Raw genomic sequence first — 27,411 nt, forward strand, 5'->3', positions numbered from 1 at the left:
TCGGTATAAACATTTATTCTAAATGCAGTTCAGGCTTCATTTAACAGTTCAGGATGTGTTTAACAGTCTTAAAGGGGGATGGTTACACTGCAAGTGGAGGAGGTGCATTGTGGGTAATGTAGGCATCAGGTTGGAACAAGGAAGAAAAAGCCGCGACAGAGGGACATGGTGATTGGCTGACAGGTGGTGTGACATCACAGGCAGCAGCATGAGACAGGTGATGTATTTACAGTGACGAGCTGCCGTCATGTCGTCGGACGGGTTCAGCTGACGGACCTTCCTGCCGAGTCAGCAGCTTTCTGATTGGTCAGTGGAAGCATCATCATGTGAAGCAGCTCTGACTCACTTCTGTACAAACTAGCATGAAGACATGACTGTAGTTCTTCTGGGATTGTTTTCATCATAAATTCATGTTTTACGTGAGTTTTTTTGCAGAGAATAAAATGCATGCACAGATGAATTATAAATGATTGTAAAGGAGTTATTTTTGTTCATAAAGTTATTTTTGTTTGCTTCTGTTGACGTTTTGCAGAAAAATGGCGGGAATTTAGCAAAAATTACAAACTCCTGCAAATATTGCAAAAAATTGTTTGGATTTGTGTTAACAATTGAGATCACATGATCACACGGAGCTGAAAAATGATGGCAGCTGGTCACAGAATGCAGTTTGTTTACTAGAAGCAGTGAAATGTCTTTTTATAATAATTTATGTTATAATGAGATAAAGAAGAAGATCAGTCAGTTAATGAGATGATAAAATCACTCGGAGGAGGCGTGTCGGTCAACGGCGTCACGGTGGATGTGATTGGATGATGGGATGCGGTGAGGTCATCAGGGTGAATGTGATTGGATGATGGGATGCGGTGAGGTCATCAGGGTGGATGTGATTGGATGATGGGATGCGGTGAGGTCATCAGGGTGAATGTGATTGGATGATGGGATGCGGTGAGGTCATCAGGGTGAATGTGATTGGATGATGGGATGCGGTGAGGTCATCAGGGTGGATGTGATTGGATGATGGGATGCGGTGAGGTCATCAGGGTGAATGTGATTGGATGATGGGATGCGGTGAGGTCATCAGGGTGGATGTGATTGGATGATGGGATGCGGTGAGGTCATCAGGGTGGATGTGATTGGATGATGGGATGCGGTGAGGTCATCAGGGTGGACCGTTGGAGCGTTTCAGGTGTTTCTGGGTTCCAGGGAGGAGGTGCAGGTGGAGGAGGTGCAGAGAGCCGACGGTGAGGGTGAACTGTCAGAGCATGCTGCCGTCATCAGTGTCTGACATGTGGTCGTCACCACGGAAACACAATGCATCAATCACAAGTTCAAATTGATCAAATGACTAATAATAATAATACATATTGCCGTATTTAAACGGCTTTGGAGGAGCGGTGAGGCACACGTCACATGACAGGAAGTTTTATTTTGAAAGGGGGAGACCGCAGTGGGAGGAGTTAATATTAAAGCTCTCAGTGAGGAGGAGGATGATGATGATGAAGATGAAGACAGGATGTTGTCTGCAGACCAGGGGTTCTGCTGCACACTGATGTAAGGCACCTTTTAACAAAGTGCTTCCTGTCACGCATTTCAAAATAAAGCGTGGCCCTGCAGACAGTGGAGCCGGTCCGGGTCGACCCGAGGCCGGCGGGCCGAGCAGCACCAGCGTATGTCAATCAAAGAGTTTTAAAGAGAAGGATATAAAAGATGAGATATAAAAACAGACCTGATGTTCTCTGGTTGAACCCACAAACTAACAGTCTGTTCTTCTTTTTGCATATCAGCAGGTTCAGAGAAAAACATGATACAAAAGAAGAAAACCAAAGAAGAAGAGGTTTGACTGGAGTCAGATAAATAAAATAAAGGGTCTCGTGGTGATGATGTCACAGCGTCTGATAAACAGCAGCTGGTCCATAAATAAAGCGGCTCAGAAGTTGTGGAAGACCTCCAGGTCCTTGGGGGGGACGGGGGGGTCCTTCTTCCAGTCCTCCTCCGGGTACACGTCGAAGTTGGACGTGTCGCCATCGTGGGAAACTTTAGGGACGATGGGAGGCTGAGGACAGGGACAGGACAGAGGTCAGAGGTTAAAGGTCAGAGGTGACTCTTGGCACATTTTTCAACTTTTATGACAATAATTTAACCCGAATAGAAATATTGATGTCACAGATAGAAAATCCTGAAAAACAGTTAGTCACCGATAAATATAAGAGCGCTCCGTGTTGTATGTTCTGATGAAGACTGCTCCGTGTTGTATGTTCTGATGAAGACTGCTGTGTGTTGTATGTTCTGATGAAGACTGCTCTGTGTTGTATGTTCTGATGAAGACTGCTCTGTGTTGTATGTTCTGATGAAGACTGCTCTGTGTTGTATGTTCTGATGAAGACTGCTCTGTGTTGTATGTTCTGATGAAGACTGCTCTGTGTTGTATGTTCTGATGAAGACTGCTGTGTGTTGTATGTTCTGATGAAGACTGCTCCGTGTTGTATGTTCTGATGAAGACTGCTCCGTGTTGTATGTTCTGATGAAGACTGCTGTGTGTTGTATGTTCTGATGAAGACTGCTCTGTGTTGTATGTTCTGATGAAGACTGCTCTGTGTTGTATGTTCTGATGAAGACTGCTGTGTGTTGTATGTTCTGATGAAGACTGCTCTGTGTTGTATGTTATGATGAAGACTGCTCCGTGTTGTATGTTCTGATGAAGACTGCTCTGTGTTGTATGTTCTGATGAAGACTGCTCCGTGTTGTATGTTCTGATGAAGACTGCTCCGTGTTGTATGTTCTGATGAAGACTGCTCTGTGTTGTATGTTCTGATGAAGACTGCTGAGTGTTGTATGTTCTGATGAAGACTGCTCCGTGTTGTATGTTCTGATGAAGACTGCTCTGTGTTGTATGTTCTGATGAAGACTGCTCCGTGTTGTATGTTCTGATGAAGACTGCTCCGTGTTGTATGTTCTGATGAAGACTGCTCCGTGTTGTATGTTCTGATGAAGACTGCTCCGTGTTGTATGTTCTGATGAAGACTGCTGAGTGTTGTATGTTCTGATGAAGACTGCTCCGTGTTGTATGTTCTGATGAAGACTGCTCTGTGTTGTATGTTCTGATGAAGACTGCTCCGTGTTGTATGTTCTGATGAAGACTGCTCTGTGTTGTATGTTCTGATGAAGACTGCTCTGTGTTGTATGTTCTGATGAAGACTGCTCCGTGTTGTATGTTCTGATGAAGACTGCTCTGTGTTGTATGTTCTGATGAAGACTGCTCCGTGTTGTATGTTCTGATGAAGACTGCTCTGTGTTGTATGTTCTGATGAAGACTGCTCTGTGTTGTATGTTCTGATGAAGACTGCTGTGTGTTGTATGTTCTGATGAAGACTGCTCCGTGTTGTATGTTCTGATGAAGACTGCTGTGTGTTGTATGTTCTGATGAAGACTGCTCTGTGTTGTATGTTCTGATGAAGACTGCTCTGTGTTGTATGTTCTGATGAAGACTGCTCTGTGTTGTATGTTCTGATGAAGACTGCTGTGTGTTGTATGTTCTGATGAAGACTGCTGAGTGTTGTATGTTCTGATGAAGACTGCTCCGTGTTGTATGTTCTGATGAAGACTGCTCTGTGTTGTATGTTCTGATGAAGACTGCTCTGTGTTGTATGTTCTGATGAAGACTGCTCCGTGTTGTATGTTCTGATGAAGACTGCTCTGTGTTGTATGTTCTGATGAAGACTGCTCCGTGTTGTATGTTCTGATGAAGACTGCTCCGTGTTGTATGTTCTGATGAAGACTGCTCCGTGTTGTATGTTCTGATGAAGACTGCTCCGTGTTGTATGTTCTGATGAAGACTGCTCCGTGTTGTATGTTCTGATGAAGACTGCTCCGTGTTGTATGTTCTGATGAAGACTGCTCTGTGTTGTATGTTCTGATGAAGACTGCTCTGTGTTGTATGTTCTGATGAAGACTGCTCTGTGTTGTATGTTCTGATGAAGACTGCTCTGTGTTGTATGTTCTGATGAAGACTGCTCTGTGTTGTATGTTCTGATGAAGACTGCTCTGTGTTGTATGTTCTGATGAAGACTGCTCTGTGTTGTATGTTCTGATGAAGACTGCTCCGTGTTGTATGTTCTGATGAAGACTGCTCCGTGTTGTATGTTCTGATGAAGACTGCTCTGTGTTGTATGTTCTGATGAAGACTGCTCTGTGTTGTATGTTCTGATGAAGACTGCTCTGTGTTGTATGTTCTGATGAAGACTGCTCTGTGTTGTATGTTCTGATGAAGACTGCTCTGTGTTGTATGTTATGATGAAGACTGCTCTGTGTTGTATGTTCTGATGAAGACTGCTCTGTGTTGTATGTTCTGATGAAGACTGCTCTGTGTTGTATGTTATGATGAAGACTGCTCTGTGTTGTATGTTCTGATGAAGACTGCTCTGTGTTGTATGTTCTGATGAAGACTGCTCTGTGTTGTATGTTCTGATGAAGACTGCTCTGTGTTGTATGTTATGATGAAGGTGTACCTTCGGCTTCCTCAAAGGAACGGCCTCCCAGTCGATGGTCTTGAACCAGCGGTGCTTCTTCACGTCGTCAGCTCCGTTCTGAAACAAATGAACATGGAAGTGTACATGAAGACTGAAAAACACACACGTTAAAGTCTCCACACGCTAAAGTCTCCACACGCTAAAGTCTCCACACGTTAAAGTCTCCACACGTTAAAGTCTCCACACGCTAAAGTCTCCACACGTTAAAGTCTCCACACGCTAAAGTCTCCACACGTTAAAGTCTCCACACGCTAAAGTCTCTATTATCATCTATTATCAGTATTATTATCTATTATCAGTATTATTATCTATTATCAGTATTATTATCTATTACCATCTATTATCAGTATTATTATCTATTATCAGTATTATTATCTATTACCATCTATTATCAGTATTATTATCTATTATCATTTATTATCAGAGATCTGGAGGAGGATTAGACAACAGAAAACCTCGTTTAGTGACTCATCACTGATCGAGGGACGTACGGAGGCCCAGCAGGGCCAACACCATCACACAACTCACTCAGGCTGTTGTCTAATCCTCCAGCAGATCTCCTCCAGATCTCCTCCGTGATGTTGGAGCTCTTAGACGACTGACCTTCATCTGTTTTTACTCCTTCAGTTATAAACAGACATTATGAACAGCTGTCGCTCAGTTACAGGACAGAAACTGCTTCTTTTTGAAAGGAGATTTACAACATCAGTGATGTCATCAACCATCAGTGATGTCATCATTGGTTTGTGAAGGTGATGAAGCCTCCAGTTCAGATTCTGTCTGTGGGTGTGGTTTGGAGCGGGAAGTGACCATATTTGGACGTTGCAGCTGGATTTCTTCCTCCAGTGATGTGTTCCAGTGTCCCAGTGGTTTAATGCGGTCTGCTGATGAACAGGAGCTGCTGTGTTAGCAGAGACTCACCTTCATGTTGCCGAGTCGTCGGGCTCGGTCGATGACCAGGAACTTCTTGATGAGGTCTCTGGAGGGGAAAGAAACACGTGAGGGACTGAGTGCGCCTCTGAAAAGTGTCCCAGCTGTTCAAGTGAGAAATGCTTCGTCAGCAGATTTAGGAAAGTGATGTTTTCATCCTGAGACTATAAATGTGAACATGAAGACATCCTGAGAGGGACGAGGACGAGTGGACACTTCTTGTTCATCAACACTGAGCTTTCTGCTGACATCATAAGAAACACATCACCAGATGTTCCTGTCTGGATCACAGAGGAACCACATCATCACATCCAGGAGAAACATGAATCCATGAGCCCTGTTGTTATTTTACATTTCCTATCAGGCTCATGAAGCTTTCAATTCGTCAATTTGAAATCAAAGTTTTTCACTTTCTGTTTGTTTTATCCAGTTTTCCTGTCTTTTCAATATTAAATGTCCATCTTTATCTTCAGTGACATGAAGCCTTGTTGTTTCCTGCAGTCCAACAAAAACACTATTTATTAAATAATATAACTAATCAAACCTTTTTAAGACAAACTCACAGCTGGCTGCAGTTTGAACCGTGTGTGTTTCAGGGTGTGTATTTTCACAAGTATAACCTGCTGTTTCAGCTGTTTCTTCTGTAAACACTGTGTATGACATCACATCTGCTCTGAGCTGCAAGTACTCATGTTAAGTCCTGTCCATTCATCTGGATGAGTTCCCTGCTGGTCACATGATCATCACTCTGATCTGCTCCTCAGCTTTGACTTCATTCAGTTCCTTCAGGAAATCTAAATAATGAACTCAAATTCAAGCAAAGTCTGCAATATTTGCGGGAACAAGTAATTTTTTTTAAATTCCCGTAATTTTTCCGCAAAAAAAAAAAAAAGAATCTGTGTTTAAAGTGTTAAAACATAAAGTAAATATTTTCAAACAACACTGACTTTATTAACAAAACTAACTCATCATTTACAACCAGAAAGTCTCTGCTCATGTTTTCATCACCAAATTATACAGGAAGTGACAGGGTTTGTGGGAAATGTGTTCTTCACATTAAAATGATGATTAAATGTTTGTGATCAGAGGAAGTGATTCCATATTACTGGATGTTAAATGAGTTTTCTCCACACGTCCAGCTGTCAGAGACGTCTCTTTGTTTGTTTCATCCAGCAGGTCTATGTGTTGAATGAACATGAATTAAACAGCATCTGAAGCTCGTTTACGTTTTTCTTTTTGAATTTGCAACTTTTTCTAATTCCTGCAATTTAACGCAAAAAAACTCACTTAAAACTCCAGAAATTACTTTGAATTCTTTTTTTAAAAATCCGCAGCAAAATGAAACATTTTAGATCAAAACAATCACAAACAAGACTTCCTCCAGTGTCCATCAACACTGAAGACTTCCTCCAGTCACAGGAAAACATGTGATTTCTGAAAGTCATAGAACATGGTGTGTAGTAGTGCGGTAGTGTAGTTGTGTAGTAGTGTAGTTGTGGTTGTGTAGTAGTATAGTTGTGAAGTAGTGTAGTTGCGTAGTAGCGTAGTTGTGTAGTAGTGCGGTAATGTATTTGTGTAGTAGTGTAGTTGTGTAGTAGCGTAGTTGTGTGGTAGTGTGGTAGTGTAGTTGTGTAGTTGTGTGGTAGTGTAGTTGTGTAGTTGTGTGGTAGTGTGGTAGTGTAGTAGCATAGTTGTGTAGTAGTGCGGTAATGTATTTGTGTAGTAGTGTAGTTGTGTAGTAGCGTAGTTGTGTGGTAGTGTGGTAGTGTAGTTGTGTAGTTGTGTGGTAGTGTAGTAGTGTAGTTGTGTAGTTGTGTGTCTGCTGCTTACTTCACGTAGAAGTCCAGATGTCGAGGGAACTCCAGTTTTCCAGCCAGGATCTTCTGGTAGATCCCGAACGGGTTGTCATCAAAGAACGGAGGATATCTGACATGAGAGACATCAGTTACGGAGCTGCAGCATGATGCAAGGACACACACACACACACACACACACGCACACACGCACGCGCACACGCGCACACGCGCACACACACACACACACACACACACACACACACACACACACACCTGTGGACAGGATGCAGACTGAGCATGTGCAGAGGCCTCCATCCATCTGGAATGTGTCTGTGATCATTTTCTGCTGCAGACAGGGTTGCCTTTGTTCACTGTGTGTGTGTGTGTGTGTGTGTGTGTGTGTGTGTGTGTGTGTGTGTGTGTGTGTGTGTGTGTGTGTGTGTGTGTGTGTGAGTGAGAGTGTCTGGACAAGTCATTACCCACAAATTACATAATGGCAGCAGCCTCTGAAGGCACAGACACACATCACCAGAGACTGGAGACTGTGGGACGTCTGGGAACACCACTGACTCCACTCTGTGTGTGTGTGTGTGTGTGTGTGTGTGTGTGTGTGTGTGTGTGTGTGTGTGTGTGCGCTTTCCAACACTGATGATGTCACAGCTGAGGAATCTGGGTCAGTGTAGCAGGATGTGAGATGATGAGATGAGAGCGTTTTCTGACTTTAGTTGTGTTTGAACAGGAAACGATGAACACAGAAACATCAGATTATATCATTTTATATTATTTTATATTCCTCATAACTCTCATTAGACCCTTTAGGAGCGGTTTGGAGCAGGAAGTGACCATATTTGGACGAGCTGGGGGGAGGAGCCAGCGATCTGATTGGAAACCTGACGATACTACGTCCCGCCCACCGATAGCTGTAACCTGACTGCACCACAGACCTGTCAATCAAACAGACACGCCCCCAAAAACAGGTCTTCTTGAATCTTCTTTTCTAATGAATGAGGGATTATTTTCAGATGGACCTCCAGAAAACTAAGAAGAAGGAGTGACTTTAGCTAACAACACCGAGATAACTGATGGACACATTTTATTCACTTTGGATTTGATGAGAGAAGTTGAATGGGAGTCTATGGAGCCGGAGGCTTTTTGGAGCCGACCTCTAGTGGCACTCGCTGGTATTGCAGCTGAAGACACTTCTGGATCAGAACCATTTTACAGACCTGAAGCTACGAACTCTTTTAGAAACAGTTTGTAGTTTATATCCAGTCTGTAGTTTTATATCCAGTTTGTGGTTTCATATCCAGTCTGTAGTTTTATATCCAGTCTGTGTTTGATATAGTTTGATATAGCTAGGGTTAGGTTCCAGTCTGTGAATCTAATCTGTTCTACTTGTCCAAATACTTGTGAGTGAGATCTGTGTGTGAGTGAGTGAGTGAGTGTGTGAGTGTGTGTGAGTCTGTGAGTGTGTGAGTGTGTGTGAGTCTGTGAGTGTGTGAGTGTGTGTGAGTCTGTGAGTGTGTGAGAGTGTCTGTGAGTGTGTGTGAGAGAATGTGCGTGAGATCTGTGTGTGTGTGAGATCTGTGTGTGTGTGTGTGAGTGTGAGATCTGTGTGTGTGTGTGTGTGTGTGTGCGTGTGTGAGAGATCTGTGTGTGTGTGAGATCTGTGTGTGTGTGTGTGTGTGTGAGATCTGTGTGTGTGTGTGTGTGCGTGTGTGAGAGATCTGTGTGTGTGTGAGAGATCTGTGTGTGTGTGTGTGTGTGTGTGTGTGTGTGTGTGTGTGTGTGTGTGTGTGTGTGTGAGTGTGTGTAAGTGTGTTGTGCTGGAGGACAGCGCCCCCCTGTGTGTACATTGCTCCCTGCACCACTCACCCTGCCAGCATCTCAAAGATGAGGATGCCCAGAGCCCACCAGTCCACCGCCCGGCCGTGTCCTTTGCTCTGGATGACCTCGGGGGCCAGGTACTCAGGGGTCCCACACAGGGTCCACGTCCTGGGGGGGGGACAAGGGGATGTTAAAACACGCTGCACATGTATGAAACATTATCTCGACTTGTTCACTGATCCCATTTATTGGTTGAGATGAAGTGATTTTAACGTGACATGTTTGGTCCAGTTTACACCTGCAGGGATCAAAGCACTGATCACTCTGGACTTCAACATTTATGAGTCACTTTTAGCTCCATTTCAACTGCTAGACAGAACTTCTGGTTTTTAAAGTTATATATATTTAGCCAACTGATCCAATAGTTTTTCCAACATTTATTGAATACTAAATTGAACTTTCTGTGGTTGCAGCAGTCAGAGGTGAGGATGAGCTTTACTTTTTAAAACATCAGGTCAAAAATATAAATACTACATTTACAGCTGGACCAAAAATTATTAATTAAATCTGATATTAGAACAATTTATTTGACACTTTTCAAACCAGTTTGACCACAAGAGTTGTGTCACGATTAAAAGTATTTACTCTTGGTAATGCAGAAGTGTCTTCAGCTGCAATACCAGCGAGTGCCACTAGAGGTCGGCTCCAAAAAGCCTCCGGCTCCATAGACTCCCATTCAACTTCTCTCATCAAATCCAAAGTGAATAAAATGTGTCCATCAGTTATCTCGGTGTTGTTAGCTAAAGTCACTCCTTCTTATTAGTTTTCTGGAGGTCCATCTGAAAATAATCCCTCATTCATTAGAAAAGAAGATTCAAGAAGACCTGTTTTTGGGGGCGTGTCTGTTTGATTGACAGGCCTGTGGTGCAGTCAGGTTACAGCTATCGGTGGGCGGGACGTAGTATCGTCAGGTTTTGTGGAATATAGATCTGATTAAAGCATATGTGGGCTCATATGATGTACGTTCAAAATGCATACTGATTGTAATCATTGTAAAACACATTGTTTATGCAGAAAGCATTACGGGTATGAAATATGGCCAAAAGTAGGATGCAACTAGTGCATCATATTAGGAAATGAAATGTGTTCGAGGGAACTGAATGTGTTGATTGTTTGTATTATCATAGACAACAGGAATCTGTATGGAAGGGTCACGTGGGGTGCAACTCCCTATCAGGCAAGAGGAGGTGTGGCTTAAACGGAGGACAGTGGAAAACAACCAGACGAACATAATATGCAAATGTTCCCGTCACAGTATAGGTCACGCCTCTTCCAATAGCATAAGGGTATGTGCCGGAAAGCGGGAAGTTAGAATCCAACAAAGAGACGTTTGTTGATGTTGGGCTCTCCAAGATATCTTGTAAACTACGCTTAATAAAAATCAACTAAGACCGGTAAATGCCTAAAGACTGCTTCTATCAACGGACTCGGGGAAAACAATTGGGGACAACAATTTGAGATACAACAGTTTCCAATCAGATCCACCTCTGGCTCCTCCCCCAGCTCGTCCAAATATGGTCACTTCCTGCTCCAAACCGCTCCGAACTAGCAAAGATGGTGACGGACAGAATCTGAACTGGAGGATTCATAACGTTCACAAACCAACGATGACATCACTGATGGATGATGACATCACTGCTGGTTGCTGATTGGTTTAAACTCACTGTTTGCCGAGTCTTTTTCTGGTCGATTGTTTTCCAGATGAAGTAGTTCCCTTCATTAAAGAGTGATGCTGAGGGCTCAGAGACATCCTCCACTGTCATTTCGTGTCACGTGATCTGAGGTGATCATCTGCAGGTAAAGTGATCTGCTTCTGTCCCCCGACCCGTTCTCTGTATCACTATGAGGGTGTGTGTGGACAAAGGAGACAAACAGGAAGTAGATGATGTGGCTCTGCTTCCTGACAGACAGCTGACTAACACCACCACGCCGCTCTCCGTGCAGACACTCGTCCTCTGATGAAGTGCACTTGGCCCAGCGCCAGCCTTTCATCGTCTGTCACTGGTATCACCTGGGTAATGACCTCTTTCGGCCAGTTGCCATGGCGACGGTAATTTGTATGGAAATGATGTTGGTCCTGGCGGAGGATGAGGGGACTGCCGGGTGCAGGGTGGGGGCGTGGCATCCATGGAGAGGATCTCTTCAGGGTGTCATGGTGTGTGTCTGCCGGCAGGGGGCAGTGTGACAGCGTTCACGTCCTGAACATGGAGGGTACGAGAGACAGCTGGTGGCAACGAGGCGCTTGCCTTCCTATTCTGTTGCCCTCCATTTATGGAAGTGGGTCAGTCGCACATCACAGAGGTATCTATCTGAGGGGAAATGTAATCTTACTCCATTATGTTTACATGTCAGCGGGGGTCAGAGCAGCGCTGGGAGAAACACTGCAGCACTCACAAAAACATGTCCTCCTCCGATGAGCATCTTTCTGATTCACTGAGAGACGAGTGTTGTCCTTCAGACTGCTGCTGAAACTCCCAGAGGACGACATGAGACTGAACTCATGTCCATATCAGCTCTGTAACATCCTGTCGTGAAGTGCAGGACTGAACCAACTACACACCAGCAGCAGATCTCCTCCATCATGTCAGCAGCTTCAGTAGCTCCCAACAAACGGGGAGGTACGGAGCCCCTAGTGGCCACAGAGAGAAAAACGTTCTCATCGTGTGCACGACAAGATAAATCCAGCGCGCGATTTAGCGTCTCGTGGTCTCGATTTAGTGTTTCGTACTACATTTTTTTCCTCTCTATGGCCACTCCGGGGCTCTCTAGGAATCCCGTGAACCAGATGAGCGTCCTCTCTCGGAGACAGAGGGAGAAGCCTCCCTGATCTCTGCAGCTCATCACCGTTCCTGTCTCTGGAGTCTGGAGATGACAGACTGAACAAATGACACACTTCCTCTGTCAGAGCTGGATGTTTAAACCCTCTGTACCAGCACACCTCCACACACCCTAAGAGCATCATGTGAAACCTGCTGAGGGCCTTTAGCGGGGATTGAGACGTGAACGGAGAGCCAGCAGGGGGCCGTGCTGCAGAGACAAGGACAGGCTTTGTGCTGCTCTTTGTAATCTCACTTGTGCAGACACAAACCTCTGGAATTAAGGAAAAGCTGCTCACAACACGGAAACATGTAAAACATCTCTGGTCTGTCAGAGAAACACAGGAAGGAGAGGAAGGTTTTATACGGCCATCACCACGACATCATAACCGTCCAATCATACCCATATGTGTCAAGATGTCCAATCAACAGATATCAGAGGGCTGATTCACTCAACCTGGAGAAGAGATTGAGACGTTTTCCTGGCTGAATTCGGCCTTGATTTGGTTACCATGGAGATGTATTCTGTGCAACTCCACACAGTGCAGCTGAGAGGCAGACAGTGTGCACAAGTGGAGAGTGACAGCTGATTTGTCATTCACATTCTACTGACAGTCAATCACCCGTCCACCACGCGGAGCTGAGAGCCCGCCACCCCGCCTGTCACTCATCAGCAGCCAGGAGGAGGAAGGCGGACTGCTTCCCGTGTGATGTACGACAACAGGTGATGCTGACGATGAGGTCCGACCTGCTGCAGGTTCTGTTCAGACAGCTGTCACTGAGGCAGCTGCACGGTAAGTACACAGCTTTAGATGTTCATCTCATTTCATTTCTTCCTCAGTGTACTGAATGTGTCTCTTAATTCAAATCTCTTCCACGCAAACTGAATAAAGAAAAGTTGTGAAAATGTAGAAATAATCCTGTCACGTCAGCTCCGTCTGTACATGTTGAGTTTTACTGGTCCGTGAGTCCAAATGAACTGGAAGCAGAGATAATGCTGTGAGTGAGTCCTGGAGCTGCTGAACAAGAGGTCAATGTGACATGATGGCAGCAACAGCTCCCCCTAGAGGTGTGTGGAGATACAACATGTGACTGCTGGTGAAGAGCCATCACAAGGTGACTTCAATCCAACTACCAGACAAACTGCTCCTTTTAAACAGTCTGGACAGAAAAGATTTGGCTTGAATTCTCTCCAGATGTATAGAAAGCTTCATTGCTGAAGTTGTTTTATTTCCTACTGGAATAAGAACGAACTCGGAGTGAACAGGTGTTATGGGACTCACCTGTCGGAGAGCTTCTTGGCGAAGCCGAAGTCGGTGAGGCGGATGTGTCCCTCCCCGTCCAGCAGGATGTTCTCGGGCTTCAGGTCTCGGTACACGATCTCCTTGGAGTGGAGGTACTCGATGGCGCAGACGATCTCGGAGGTGTAGAAGAGGCCGGTGGCGTTGCTGAAGCGGCCGCGGCTGCGCAGGTAGCTGAAGAGCTCACCGCCCGGCACGTAGTCCATCAGCATGTAGAGGAAGCGCTCGTCATGGTGAGTCCAGAACCTGCAGCGCAGAGACACCTGTTAGACATCTGTCTCACCCTCGCTGAGGTCTGCAGGAAGGAAACGGGACGCTCCGTCCCTGATGGAGATGGAGGGGGCGCTAGGGTTACCTCGACGACCACAGCTCCGCTCTCCACTTCCTGTTTCTGTGGTTACCAACAACTCATTATCCTCCGCTCAACGCTGCGCCAGCAGGAGCTGTCAATCAATCATACGTCACAGGAGACGCTCCACGTTCAATATTTGGAAAACATGTCAAGCAGAAAATAGATATGACGAGACAAGAGTGTGTTGAATCAGTGAGGAAGAGAGGATGAGACCCGGGAGGAACAACATCACAACAACGTTCACTTTAATATGAAGACTGATCCATAAATCCAGAGTCTGTTCCTGTTCAGGTTCTACTGGTTCTACCGTCCGAGTCCTGGTAGCTGGTAGCTGTTAGTCGTTAGTTGTTAGCTGGTAGCTGTTAGTTCTTAGCTGTTAGCTGGTAGTTGTTAGCTGGTAGCTGTTGTTAGTTGTTAGCTGGTAGTTGTTAGTTGGTAGTTGTTAGCTGTTAGTCGTTAGCTGGTAGTTGTTAGCTGGTAGCTGTTAGTTGTTAGCTGGTAGTTGTTAGCTGGTAGCTGTTGTTAGTTGTTAGTTGGTAGTTGTTAGTTGGTAGTTGTTAGCTGTTAGTCGTTAGCTGGTAGTTGTTAGCTGGTAGCTGTTAGTTGTTAGCTGGTAGTTGTTAGCTGGTAGTTGTTAGCTGTTAGTTGTTAGCTGGCAGTTGTTAGCTGTTAGTTGTTAGCTGGTAGTTGTTAGCTGTTAGTAGTTAGTTGTTAGCTGGTAGCTGTTAGTTGTTAGCTGTTAGCTGTTATCTGGTAGTTGTTAGCTGTTAGTTGTTAGCTGGTAGCTGTTAGTTGTTAGCTGGTAGTTGTTAGTTGTTAGCTGTTAGTTGTTAGCTGGCAGCTGGTAGTTGTTAGCTAGTAGCTGTTAGTTGTTAGCTGGTAGTTGTTAGTTGTTAGCTGGTAGTTGTTAGCTGTTAGTCGTTAGTTGTTAGCTGGTAGTTGTTAGCTGTTAGTTGTTAGCTGGTACTTGTTAGCTATTAGCTGGTAGTTATTAGTTGTTAGCTGGTAGTTGTTAGCTGTTAGTCGTTAGCTGGTAGTTGTTAGCTGGTAGCGGTTAGCTGTTAGTTGTTAGCTGGCAGCTGGTAGTTGTTAGCTAGTAGTTGTTAGCTGGTAGTTGTTAGCTGGCAGTTGTTAGCTGGTAGTTGTTAGCTGTTAGCTGGTAGTTGTTAGCTGGTAGTTGTTTACTTCACTTCAGTTGTTTTTTAGCTAAATTAATTGTAAAACAGCTTTTCTATTGAAATGAGCGGATTATATTTAGTTTCATATAAACAGCTTAAAAAAACAATAATATCTTTACAGGATTATTCAACAACTGTTTTTAGATTTAAATTAATAAATTTACAAACTCAGACACGGTTCAGGACTGAATCAAGAAATAAAAGCAGAAATAAAGAAACGTATTCAGAAGAGGAAACAGGACGACATTAAACTGCTTCCTCCTCAGGGAAGGGGAGGATATAGATACAGATGAAATATTTTATTACACAAGTCAAGTTCTGATGATTTCTCTCAGTCTGCAAATTATATTGGATTTGTATCATTTAACTTTCTGTCAGATTTATTTGATGATGAGTTTTATCCTCAGCACGTGACTCCATAACAGCGCTGGTCCGAGCTCCACCATCCAACAACGTGATCAGCTGTCTTACTGTGTTACCATGGAAACCCGTACAACTGTCCATCAAACGATTCTGAAGTATAGTTGAAAGAGTTTATCTACACGATGCTGACTCATCAGTTGGTCCTGTGAAGACCGACCTTCATTCCTGTCTGAGTTCGTACTCGTAAAACGACATGAACTCTGAGATCACGTGTTGGTGCCACGAGAAGAATGTGTTGATACGGGAGTCCAGCTGTTTGAATGCAGCTCTGATGAATCATCAGGACTGTGATGACATCGTTTCAAGAGGACTGTGATGACATCGTTTCAGGAGGACTGTGATGACATCGTTTCAAGAGGACTGTGATGACATCGTTTCAGGAGAACTGTGATGACATCGTTTCAGGAGGACTGTGATGACATCGTTTCAGGAGAACTGTGATGACATCGTTTCAGGAGGACTGTGATGACATCGTTTCAGGAGGACTGTGATGACATCGTTTCAGGAGGACTGTGATGACATCGTTTCAGGAGGACTGTGATGACATCGTTTCAGGAGAACTGTGATGACATCGTTTCAGGAGGACTGTGATGACATCGTTTCAGGAGGACTGTGATGACATCGTTTCAAGAGGACTGTGATGACATCGTTTCAGGAGGACTGTGATGACATCGTTTCAAGAGGACTGTGATGACATCGTTTCAGGAGGACTGTGATGACATCGTTTCAGGAGGACTGTGATGACATCGTTTCAGGAGGACTGTGATGACATCGTTTCAGGAGGACTGTGATGACATCGTTTCAGGAGGACTGTGATGACATCGTTTCAGGAGGACTGTGATGACATCGTTTCAAGAGGACTGTGATGACATCGTTTCAGGAGGACTGTGATGACATCGTTTCAAGAGGACTGTGATGACATCGTTTCAGGAGGACTGTGATGACATCGTTTCAGGAGAACTGTGATGACATCGTTTCAGGAGGACTGTGATGACATCGTTTCAGGAGGACTGTGATGACATCGTTTCAAGAGGACTGTGATGACATCGTTTCAAGAGGACTGTGATGACATCGTTTCAGGAGGACTGTGATGACATCGTTTCAGGAGGACTGTGATGACATCGTTTCAAGAGGACTGTGATGACATCGTTTCAGGAGGACTGTGATGACATCGTTTCAGGAGGACTGTGATGACATCGTTTCAAGAGGACTGTGATGACATCGTTTCAAGAGGACTGTGATGACATCGTTTCAGGAGGACTGTGATGACATCGTTTCAAGAGGACTGTGATGACATCGTTTCAGGAGGACTGTGATGACATCGTTTCAGGAGGACTGTGATGACATCGTTTCAGGAGGACTGTGATGACATCGTTTCAGGAGGACTGTGATGACATCGTTTCAAGAGGACTGTGACTGTGATGACATCGTTTCAGGAGGACTGTGATGACATCGTTTCAAGAGGACTGTGATGATATTGTTTCAGGACCCTGATGACATCGTCTGACTGGATCGATATCTCATTAACGCTGAAGGAGATAAATCCCTCAGAACTGTGGTCCTGTGTTTATAATGGGAGTCCGCCTGTCGGGACTCAGACCACATGCTGACCTTTGACCCCCCCTGGCTAAGACACTCACAGTCGGATGAGAAAGGGGTGGTTGACCTCCGTCAACACCTCCTTCTCGTTGTGGACATGCTGCTCCTGCTTCAGGCGGATCACGTCGGGGATCTTCATCTGCTTCAGGGCGAAGAAGGTCCGGCTCTTCTTGTCCCGCACCAGGAAGACCCGGCCGAAGGTCCCCGTACCTGAGGAAGAGGAGGAGGGATGAGGGAGGGGGAGAGGAGAGGAGAGGGGGAGGAGAGGGAGAGGAGGATGGAGGAGGAGAGGAGGAGGAGAGGGAGAGGAAAAGGGAAGAGGAGAGGGAGGGGAGGAGAGAGAGGGGGGAGGGGGAGAGGAGGAGGGAAGAGGAGAGGGAGAGGAGAAGGGAGGAGAAGGAGAGGGAGGGGAGGAGGGAGAGGAGGAGGGAGGAGGGAGGAGGAAGGAGGAGAGGAGAGGAGGAGGAGAGGGTGAGGAGAGGAGGAGGGAGGAGGAGGAGGGGGAAGGGAGGAGGGAGAGGAGGAGTTTTAATATTGAGAGTGAATTGCTCCACGTGAACACATTTGGACTCCATGTTGTATTTAGATGTCGTATCATGGTGATATTAGACTGGAGGTCTTTCAATGTCATCGTTGGCACAATATCTGATCAAGATATGATGATGAACAGATCTAAGAAGATATCTGGTCTCCTGTCATGATGTCATGATATGGACTCTGATCTGATCTATGAGAAACAAATAGGAGGAGATGCTTCTCATTTCTACTTCCATTCAAACGTGTTTCCTGGTGCTGTGAGATGAAAGCTAACTATCATTGTCTCTGTGGGACGAGCAGCCAGAGGAGGGCAGACAGAGTGCATGATGGGAGAGTGGGCAGTAATGGCCGGAGGCTCGTAGCGGTTGTCCTCCTGCAGACGAGGGGGAGCGCTCTGCGCCTCCTTCCTGCAGAGCTGATGAGCAGCGACGAGGACGACGAGTGTCTGAAGACAACGTGAACTTCCTAATGAAACGCCTTCTGCTGCTTTAAATACAACCTTCTTGTTACTGTTGTCATAGCAACAAAGAAACAGCCAGGTGAACAGCTGTTATCTCTATGATATCCAACTTCTTAGGTGTTAAATGTAGAGTCATGTCAGACCTGCAACACATCTGATGATGACATCTACTGTCAGACTGGGAATATTATTCACACATAAAGGATCTCCCTCCAGTCTCTCCGTCCAGGATCTCCGTCCAAGATCTCCCTCTAGGATCTCCCTCCAGTCTCTCCCTCCAGGATCTCCCTCTAGGATCTCCCTCCAGTCTCTCCTTCCAGTCTCTCCCTCCAGTATCTCCCTCCAGTCTCTCCCTCCAGTCTCTCCTTCCAGTCTCTCCCTCCAGGATCTCCCTCCAGTCTCTTGAAAGCAATGAATCTTTTGAGAACAGACCGTCTGTGACTGTAATATACAAACAAAGAAATAATCTGCCTTCAAAATAAGAGTTTTAGAATATAATATAAAAACAAAGAATAAGTCTTCCTTCAAAATAAGAGCTTAACACTGTAGTATAGAAAAAAGAATACATCGGCCTTCAAAATAAGAGATTTCGAGTGTAACGTGTAGGAGTGGAGGATGGTCATGGTTTCATGGGTTGGGATGGAGGATGGTGATGGTTTCATGGGTTTGGATGGAGCATGGTGATGATTTCATAGGTTTGGATGGAGGATGGTGATGGTTTCATGGGTTTGGATGGTGATGTTTCATGTGTTTGGATGGAGGAATTGGTGACGGTTTCATGGGTTTGGGTGGAGGATGGTGATGGTTTTAATGGGTTTAGTTGGAGGATGGTGTTGGTTTCATAGGTTTGGGTAGAGGGTGGTGATGGTTTCATGGGTTTGGGTGGAGGATGGTGATGATTTCATGGGTTTTGATGGAGGATGGTGATGATTTCATGGGTTTTGATGGAGGATGGTGATGATTTCATGGGTTTGGATGGCGGATGGTGATGGTTTCATGGGTTTTGATGGAGGATGGTGATGGTTTCATGGGTTTGGATGGAGGATGGTGATGATTTCATGGGTTTTGATGGAGGATGGTGATGGTTTCATGGGTTTGGATGGTGATGTTTCATGTGTTTGGATGGAGGAATTGGTGACGGTTTCATGGGTTTGGGTGGAGGATGGTGATGGTTTCATGGGTTTGGATGGAGGATGGTGATGATTTCATAGGTTTGGGTGGAGGATGGTAATGGTTTCATGGGTTTGGATGGAGGATGGTGATGGTTTCATGGGTTTGGATGGTGATGTTTCATGTGTTTGGATGGAGGATTGGTGACGGTTTCAAGGGTTTGGGTGGAGGATGGTGATGGTTTTAATGGGTTTAGTTGGAGGATGGTGTTGGTTTCATGGGTTTTAATTGAGGATGGTGATGGTTTCATGGGTTTTGGATGGAGGATGGTGATGGTTTCATGGTTTTGGATGGAGAATGGTGATGGTTTCATGTGTTTGGATGGAGGATGGTGATGGTTTCATAGGTTTGGGTGGAGGATGGTGATGGTTTCATGTGTTTGGGTGGAGAATGGTGATGGTTTCATGGGTTTGGATGGAGGATGGTGATGGTTTCGGATGGAGAATGGTGATGGTTTCATGTGTTTGGGTGGAGAATGGTGATGGTTTCATGGGTTTTGAGGGAGGATGGTGATGGCTTAATGGTTTTGGATGGAGAATGGTGATGGTTTCATGTGTTTGGATGGAGGATGGTGATGGCTTCATAGGTTTGAGTGGAGGGTGGTGATGGTTTCATGTGTTTGGGTAGAGGGTGGTGATGGTTTCATAGGTTTGGGTGGAGGATGGTGATGGTTTCATGTGTTTGGGTGGAGAATGGTGATGTTTCATGTGTTTGGATGGTGATGTTTCAAGTGTTTGGATGGAGGATTGGTGACGGTTTCATGGGTTTGGGTGGAGGATGGTGATGGTTTCATGGTTTTGGATGGAGAATGGTGATGTTTTCATGTGTTTGGATGGAGGATGGTGATGGTTTCATGTGTTTGGATGGAGGATGGTGATGGCTTCATAGGTTTGAGTGGAGGGTGGTGATGGTTTCATGTGTTTGGGTAGAGGGTGGTGATGGTTTCATAGGTTTGGGTGGAGGATGGTGATGGTTTCATGTGTTTGGGTGGAGAATGGTGATGTTTCATGTGTTTGGATGGTGATGTTTCAAGTGTTTGGATGGAGGATTGGTGACGGTTTCATGGGTTTGGGTGGAGGATGGTGATGGTTTCATGTGTTTGGGTGGAGAATGGTGATGGTTTCATGGGTTTTGAGGGAGGATGGTGATGGCTTAATGGTTTTGGATGGAGAATGGTGATGGTTTCATGTGTTTGGATGGAGGATGGTGATGGCTTCATAGGTTTGAGTGGAGGGTGGTGATGGTTTCATGTGTTTGGGTAGAGGGTGGTGATGGTTTCATAGGTTTGGGTGGAGGATGGTGATGGTTTCATGTGTTTGGGTGGAGAATGGTGATGTTTCATGTGTTTGGATGGTGATGTTTCAAGTGTTTGGATGGAGGATTGGTGACGGTTTCATGGGTTTGGGTGGAGGATGGTGATGGTTTCATGGTTTTGGATGGAGAATGGTGATGTTTTCATGTGTTTGGATGGAGGATGGTGATGGTTTCATAGGTTTGGGTGGAGGATGGTGATGGTTTCATGTGTTTGGACGGAGGATGGTGATGGTTTCATAGGTTTGGGTGGAGGATGGTGATGGTTTCATGTGTTTGGGTGGAGAATGGTGATGGTTTCATGTGTTTGGGTGGAGGATGGTGATGGTTCCATGAGTTTGGGTGGAGGGTGGTGATGTTTTCATGTGTTTGGATGGAGGATGGTGATGGTTTCATAGGTTTGGGTGGAGGGTGGTGATGGTTTCATGTGTTTGGATGGAGGATGGTGATGGTTTCATAGGTTTGGGTGGAGAATGGTGATGGTTTCATGTGTTTGGGTGGAGAATGGTGATGGTTTCATGTGTTTGGGTGGAGGATGGTGATGGTTCCATGTGTTTGGGTGGAGGATGGTGATGGTTTCATGTGTTTGGATGGAGGATGGTGATGGTTTCATGTGTTTGGATGGAGGATGGTGATGGTTTCATGTGTTTGGATGGAGGATGGTGATGGTTTCATGTGTTTGGATGGAGGATGGTGATGGTTTCATAGGTTTGGGTGGAGGGTGGTGATGGTTTCATATGTTTGGATGGAGGATGGTGATGGTTTCATAGGTTTGGGTGGAGGGTGGTGATGGTTTCATGGGTTTGGATGGAGGATGGTGATGGTTTCATGGGTTTGGATGGTGATGTTTCAAGTGTTTGGATGGAGGATGGTGATGGTTCCATGTGTTTGGGGTGGAGGATGGTGATGGTTCCATGTGTATGGGGTGGAGGATGATGATGGTTTCATGTGTTTGGTTGGAGGATGGTGATGGTTTCATAGGTTTGGGTGGAGGGTGGTGATGGTTTCATGTGTTATGGTGGAGAATGGTGATGTTTCATGGGTTTGGATGGAGGATGGTGATGGTTTCATGGGTTTGGATGGTGATGTTTCATGTGTTTGGATGGAGGATGGTGATGGTTCCATGTGTTTGGGGTGGAGGATGGTGATGGTTCCATGTGTTTGGGGTGGAGGATGGTGATGGTTCCATGTGTTTGGGTGGAGGATGAGTATGGTGATGGTTCCATGTGTTTGGGTGGAGGATGGTGATGGTTCCATGTGTTTGGGTGGAGGATGGTGATTGTTCCATGTGTTTAGGGTGGAGGATGGTGATGGAGGAGATCCGCCTCATGATTTCAATAAGAATTAAAGCAGCAGCAGATAAAGAGCTTTAGCTGGTTTGTTTTAGGCAGCAAATCCCTCATCAGACAAAATGGATCAGCAAATTGGAATCCTGCTGCGAGCGTTGGAGTGTTTCCTCCCAGCAGCTCAGGCTGAAGGCTATAAACTGTGAGTTCAGCTGTAAATATATTATGATTTACATTTTGTAATGAAGTAAATAAAGTGAAAGCAGGTCTTCTTTCAGTTTCTAAATTTTTAGTCAACATTTCTCTGTTATGTTAAATGCAGTGTTTCACCAGCTGGAGGAGGACCAGGACTCTCTGAATCTGAAATCATCCACATCATGTGGTCAGAAATTATCACTGTAAATGGAAATTAAAAAGAGGAGCCCAAAAAAAATCCCTGTCGCTCAGATGTCGATTTATTTATCCAATAATGAACTCGATGTGAATAATTACAATAACAGTATGTAAACAAAGCGGAGCGGGGGCAGAGCTGCGGTTATGTCATGGTTTGCATCTGGAGACGGGTCGGACACAGTTGGACATACCAGGTCTTATTCTAGGAGAAAAATCTGGTGGGTCAGACAGGATTCAATCTGGATTATGAGGAAATGGAGTTCACTTCAGGACCGGTTTACTGGTCACCTGTCGGTCTGCAGCCGTCCTGCCATGGCAGACCGACAGGTGACCAGTACCATGTGGAGGGCGTCCATCGGGCCAACACCAGAGCTTAATCCATCAGAACCGCAGAAAACATGATGGAAAACCGAGAATGCACCAACGTACAGGGGTCGGACTCAAACAGGGGTTGGATTAAAAAAGGGGTCGGACTCAAACGGGTCGGATTCAAACAGGCGTTGGACTCAAACAGGGGTCAAACAGGCGTCGGACTCAAACAGGGGTCAAACAGGCGTCGGACTCAAACGGGTCAAGCGGGTCGGACTCAAACAGGAGTCGGATTCAAACGGGTCAAAAAGGTGTCGGACTCAAACAGGGATCAAACCGGGGTTGGACTCAAAAAGGTGTCGGACTCAAACAGGGATCAAACCGGGGTTGGACTCAAACAGGGGTCAGACTCACATGGATCAGACTCACAGGGGTCAGACTCACTGGGGTCAGACTCAAACGGGTCGGATTCAAACAGGGGTCGGACTCAAACAGGGGTCGGACTCAAACAGGGTTTGGACTCAAACAGGGGTCAGATTCAAACGGGTCAAAAAGGGGTCGGACTCAAACAGGCGTCGGACTCAAACGGGTCAAATCGGGGTCTGATTCAAATGGGTCGGACTCAAACAGGGGTCAAACAGGGGTCGGACTCAAGACTGTTGTGAAAACATCACAGCCACCTGCTTGAGCTGTGATTTAAACACGAGATTCAACGGCTGTCGTGTGGAATCAGAAAATATTCACGAAGGAAAAATACTGTTTGATAATGACTGATATTTAACTATCAACACCCCCTTATCCACATTACTGCCCCCTGCTGGCAGCAGCAACACATTACTACACAATGCAGATAAAAACAAGGAAACAGTTATTTTGTTAAGACAAGAAAATAGTTTTTGTTAAGACAAGATAATAGTTGCCTGAACTATCCGTTTTTTATGACAATGACTATTTGAAAATGAAGAGCCAATGTGATCTGTCCACGGACATGAGGGTGTGTAGCAGCAACTCAGGATGAGACGTGTAGATTCAGGTCGGTGCCAAGTACAACATGTCCTCTTCATTTTAAATCATCTGCTACAAAACTCTGAACTGAAACTAGTCCATTTATCACTGAACATCAGTCTGGTGACTCATGTAGGATCCTTAAAACAAGAGTCCTTGGTGTCTCCATGATAACATAAAACATGATGCAGATAATGTCATCGACTTCATGTGTAAAATCAGTGAAATGCCCCTTTAATTATACATTATCCTTCCAAAAGGGCCTTTACAGAGCACACTGTGAACTGAACCACTCAGTACGATTAACTTCAGGTCACCTGTGAGTGATGTGTCCCTGTTTCTGACATTTTATGGAGTGCAAGCTGATAAATGCATATTCTAGTTTTATATTTACTTTATGATTCTTATTTTTCAAGGAAGCCGTCTGATTGAGTAACATGGTGTATGTTCTCATGAAGCGGGTGGTGACCCGTCAGACCGAGATGACTAAGCCTGAACCTCCGCGAACACACCTCTCGTGTTTGGAGCATGACCTCGTGTTTCTCTGACACCATCATCGTCATGGCGATGAAAACTCATCCACAAGCACCGAGTTCAGAGAAAACATGAGCAGCCTCCTCATGGAGTTTCTGTTGCACTCAGAACAACCAAACTCTGCTGGACAGTTTATCATGAAGTTCAAACTAACAATCACCATGTTTAAAAGTCTGAATGGCTCAATGTTGTGATGATGGTGCACACGTTTAAATATTTACAGTGTTTTAATGTGGAGTGTGTGTGACTGTGTGACTGTGAGTGTGTGTGTGACTGTGTGTGAGACTGTGAGTGTGTGTGAGACTGTGAGTGTGTGTGTGACTGTGAGTGTGACTGTGTGTGTGTGTGAGAGACTGTGAGTGTGTGTGTGTGACTGTGACTGTGTGTGTGTGTGTGTGTGTGTGTGTGTGTGTGTGTGTGTGTGTGTGTGTGTGTGTGTGTGTGTGACTGTGACTGTGAGTGTGTGTGTGTGTGTGTGTGTGTGTGTGTGTGTGAGCCCTGCAGCTGGTCTGAGGCACACACACCGTGCTGAGAGGAGGGATGATAATGGATGAAGTAGGTCAGCTGGAAGCGGCTGACATATTGATAAAGTCCCGGCGTCCTGATATGAGAATTCTTCTGTCAGCTGCTTGTTTATCTCCAGACATGTGAAAGAGTTCATGTGTCATTACATGATGTGGAATTAATGAGAGGATGAACCGCTTTCACACTCGGCTGTAGGTGTTAGGATTCATGCTACAGGATTACCCCGACGATACTATGCACCTGACTGCATCACAGGCCTGTCAATCAAACAGACACGCCCCCAAAAACAGGTCTTCTTGAATCTTCTTTTCTAATGAATGAGGGATTATTTTCAGATGGACCTCCAGAAAACTAATAAGAAGGAGTGACTTTAGCTAACAACACCGAGATAACTGATGGACACATTTTATTCACTTTGGATTTGATGAGAGAAGTTGAATGGGAGTCTATGGAGCCGGAGGCTTTTTGGAGCCGACCTCTAGTGGCACTCGCTGGTATTGCAGCTGAAGACACTTCTGGATCAGAACCATTTTACAGACCTGAAGCTACGAACTCTTTTAGAAACAGTTTGTTCTTCCAACCTACTAATCTTTCATATCCATTATGTGAAGCTCTATAGAAACAGTTTGATTTGATGTTTGATTTTGTCAACGTTACTCAGCTCGACAGAAAACTTCACATGTTAATAATCAGATATTTAAGATGGTAACAACCCCACAGGAAGTTAACATCCTGTCAGTCAAACATCTTCAAGAAGCTTCAGAAAACACATTGTAACACCAAGTACCAGTTTTAACACAACTGTAATCACTGATTATCTAAAAATAAATGTTTTATTCATTGTATTTAATATTTTAACTTCTGATAGCAATAGTTTGATTTTCAACACAAGCAGCTCCTGTAAAAAAAAAAAACACCTTTTCTCACGTTAAAAAGTTATCTAGTTTAATAAAACAAAAATCTGGTCAAAGAATATGTAAACAAAATGAGAGAAATCACTGATACGTTTATTAGTCATTAGCTTTTCGTCAGTTCTTATTTTAACCGTTCTCTGCTGCAGATTCTGTTAATAACTTCATCGCCACGGTAACCGAAGACCGAAACAGCTGTTCATAGAGATGATGGAAAACACTGATCAATAGATTATATCATCATTCACTGATTAAAATCCTCTCTGAGCTGCTGTCAGACATTCTAACCCGGTCTGTCCGACCTGTCCTAACCCTTGTCTGTCCGACCTGTCCTAACCCTTGTCTGTCCTACCTGTTCTAACCCCGGTCTGTCCAACCTGTCCTAACCCTTGTCTGTCCTACCTGTTCTAACCCCGGTCTGTCCGACCTGTCCTAACCCTTGTCTGTCCTACCTGTTCTAACCCCAGTCTGTCCTACCTGTCCTTACCCCAGTCTGTCCTACCTGTTCTAACCCCAGTCTGTCCGACCTGTCCTAACCCTTGTCTGTCCTACCTGTTCTAACCCCGGTCTGTCCGACCTGTCCTAACCCCTGTCTGTCCTACCTGTTCTAACCCCGGTCTGTCCAACCTGTCCTAACCCCAGTCTGTCCGACCTGTCCTAACCCCAGTCTGTCCGACCTGTCCTAACCCCGGTCTGTCCAACCTGTCCTAACCCCGGTCTGTCCTACCTGTCCTAACCCTTGTCTGTCCCACCTGTTCTAACCCCGGTCTGTCCCACCTGTTCTAACCCCGGTCTGTCCCACCTGTTCTAACCCCGGTCTGTCCTACCTGTTCTAACCCCGGTCTGTCCTACCTGTCCTACCTGTTCTAACCCCGGTCTGTCCTACCTGTCCTACCTGTTCTAACCCCGGTCTGTCCTACCTGTCCTAACCCTTGTCTGTCCCACCTGTTCTAACCCCGGTCTGTCCTACCTGTCCTAACCCCTGTCTGTCCCACCTGTTCTAACCCCGGTCTGTCCCACCTGTTCTAACCCCGGTCTGTCCTACCTGTCCTACCTGTTCTAACCCTGGTCTGTCCTACCTGTTCTAACCCTGATCTGTCCTACCTGTTCTAACCCTGGTCCTGGGACCGGCTCCTCTGTATGCGTCCCTGCCGGACAGAAGCCCCGTGCGGCGGGCTGAGGACTCACCCACGGTGGCCATGGTCTCCAGCTCATCCAGGCTGTAGCTCCGGTTGTTCGGCGGCGCCTCTCCGGCCGAGGTGCTGCCGTGGCTCCTGCTCTCCTTCAGGGAGTTGGTCTCACTGTTGCCTCCTGTCTTGGCTTTGGAAGCCGCCATGTCTGAGTTGGGGACCAGCTGGTGTCTACTCGGGTGTTGAACTCTGCAGCGGGACACCGGCCGAGGTCACATCAGACATTTCTGGACGGAGGGAGCCACAGCTCAGCGTCTTTGTCCCCACACGTCGGGACCAGAGAGAGTAGGACAGGAGCTCACCGGTTCAGATAACTACCGGAGAATGAGGCGCGGAGTCACCGACACTCAGACAAAGAAGCCGGAGACAGGTGCACCGGCGTGGGGCGCTAGCGGCTAACAGGCGGCTAACGGCACGGCGACAGCGGAGGAAGCGAGGAGTGTACCCCGGGGTGGAAGACTCTGAGCCCGCAAAAACATCATACATTCCACCGCTTCTCGGACTCACGTTTACCGACTTCCTCCATTATTTGCTCAGCTACAACAACAGACCTCACCCAGCTGCTCCGTCCTCCTGTCCACAGCAACCAGGAAGAGACACCGGATCGGCGGTCGATCCACTTCCTGTCCGGACTTTCAAAACAAAAGCGATAACTGCTCAGTCTACTCGGAGATAACAAAGTCACCAAGATAATGTCATTGTTTTCTTTCATGATACGTTTGTTCCAGTCGAAATTCAATTAATATTGTTGTTAAAAAATGTTGTGAATGGAAAAAGAAGAAATATATGTTGTGCCAAACTATCCAACTTCCTGTCTGTCCTGTCTGACTGTTAGAACCTTGACGGAAACTAAAGACAGCGACTGCATGTTGACAACACACAGCCAATGAGAACGAAGCTGCCCCGGAAGTTTGACCAATAGCGTGTGAGGAAGGGCGTGGTTATAGTTACCGGTAGAATGAACAGAGGAAG

The 27,411-nt window shown here is 45.7% G+C and overlaps 1 protein-coding gene across 1 annotated transcript; it reads right to left on the reverse strand.

The window, feature by feature from the left end:
- Positions 1-27,047, reverse strand: prkx (protein kinase X-linked). The gene is made up of 8 exons (XM_069175237.1): positions 26,438-27,047; positions 16,850-17,018; positions 13,239-13,502; positions 9,128-9,247; positions 7,287-7,382; positions 5,448-5,505; positions 4,506-4,583; positions 1-2,053 (listed from the first exon to the last, which is right to left on the reverse strand). The coding sequence occupies exons 1-8, from the start codon at positions 26,583-26,585 to the stop codon at positions 1,928-1,930; spliced, it is 1,059 nt and encodes a 352-aa protein (XP_069031338.1). The 5' UTR covers positions 26,586-27,047; the 3' UTR covers positions 1-1,927.
- Between the last annotated feature and the right edge of the window lie 364 nt (positions 27,048-27,411).

This window comes from Embiotoca jacksoni, unplaced genomic scaffold, assembly GCF_022577435.1.
Source record: "Embiotoca jacksoni isolate LCO1_2020_lvr unplaced genomic scaffold, fEmbJac1.0.p SCAF_65, whole genome shotgun sequence".
Lineage (NCBI taxonomy): Eukaryota > Metazoa > Chordata > Actinopteri > Embiotocidae > Embiotoca > Embiotoca jacksoni.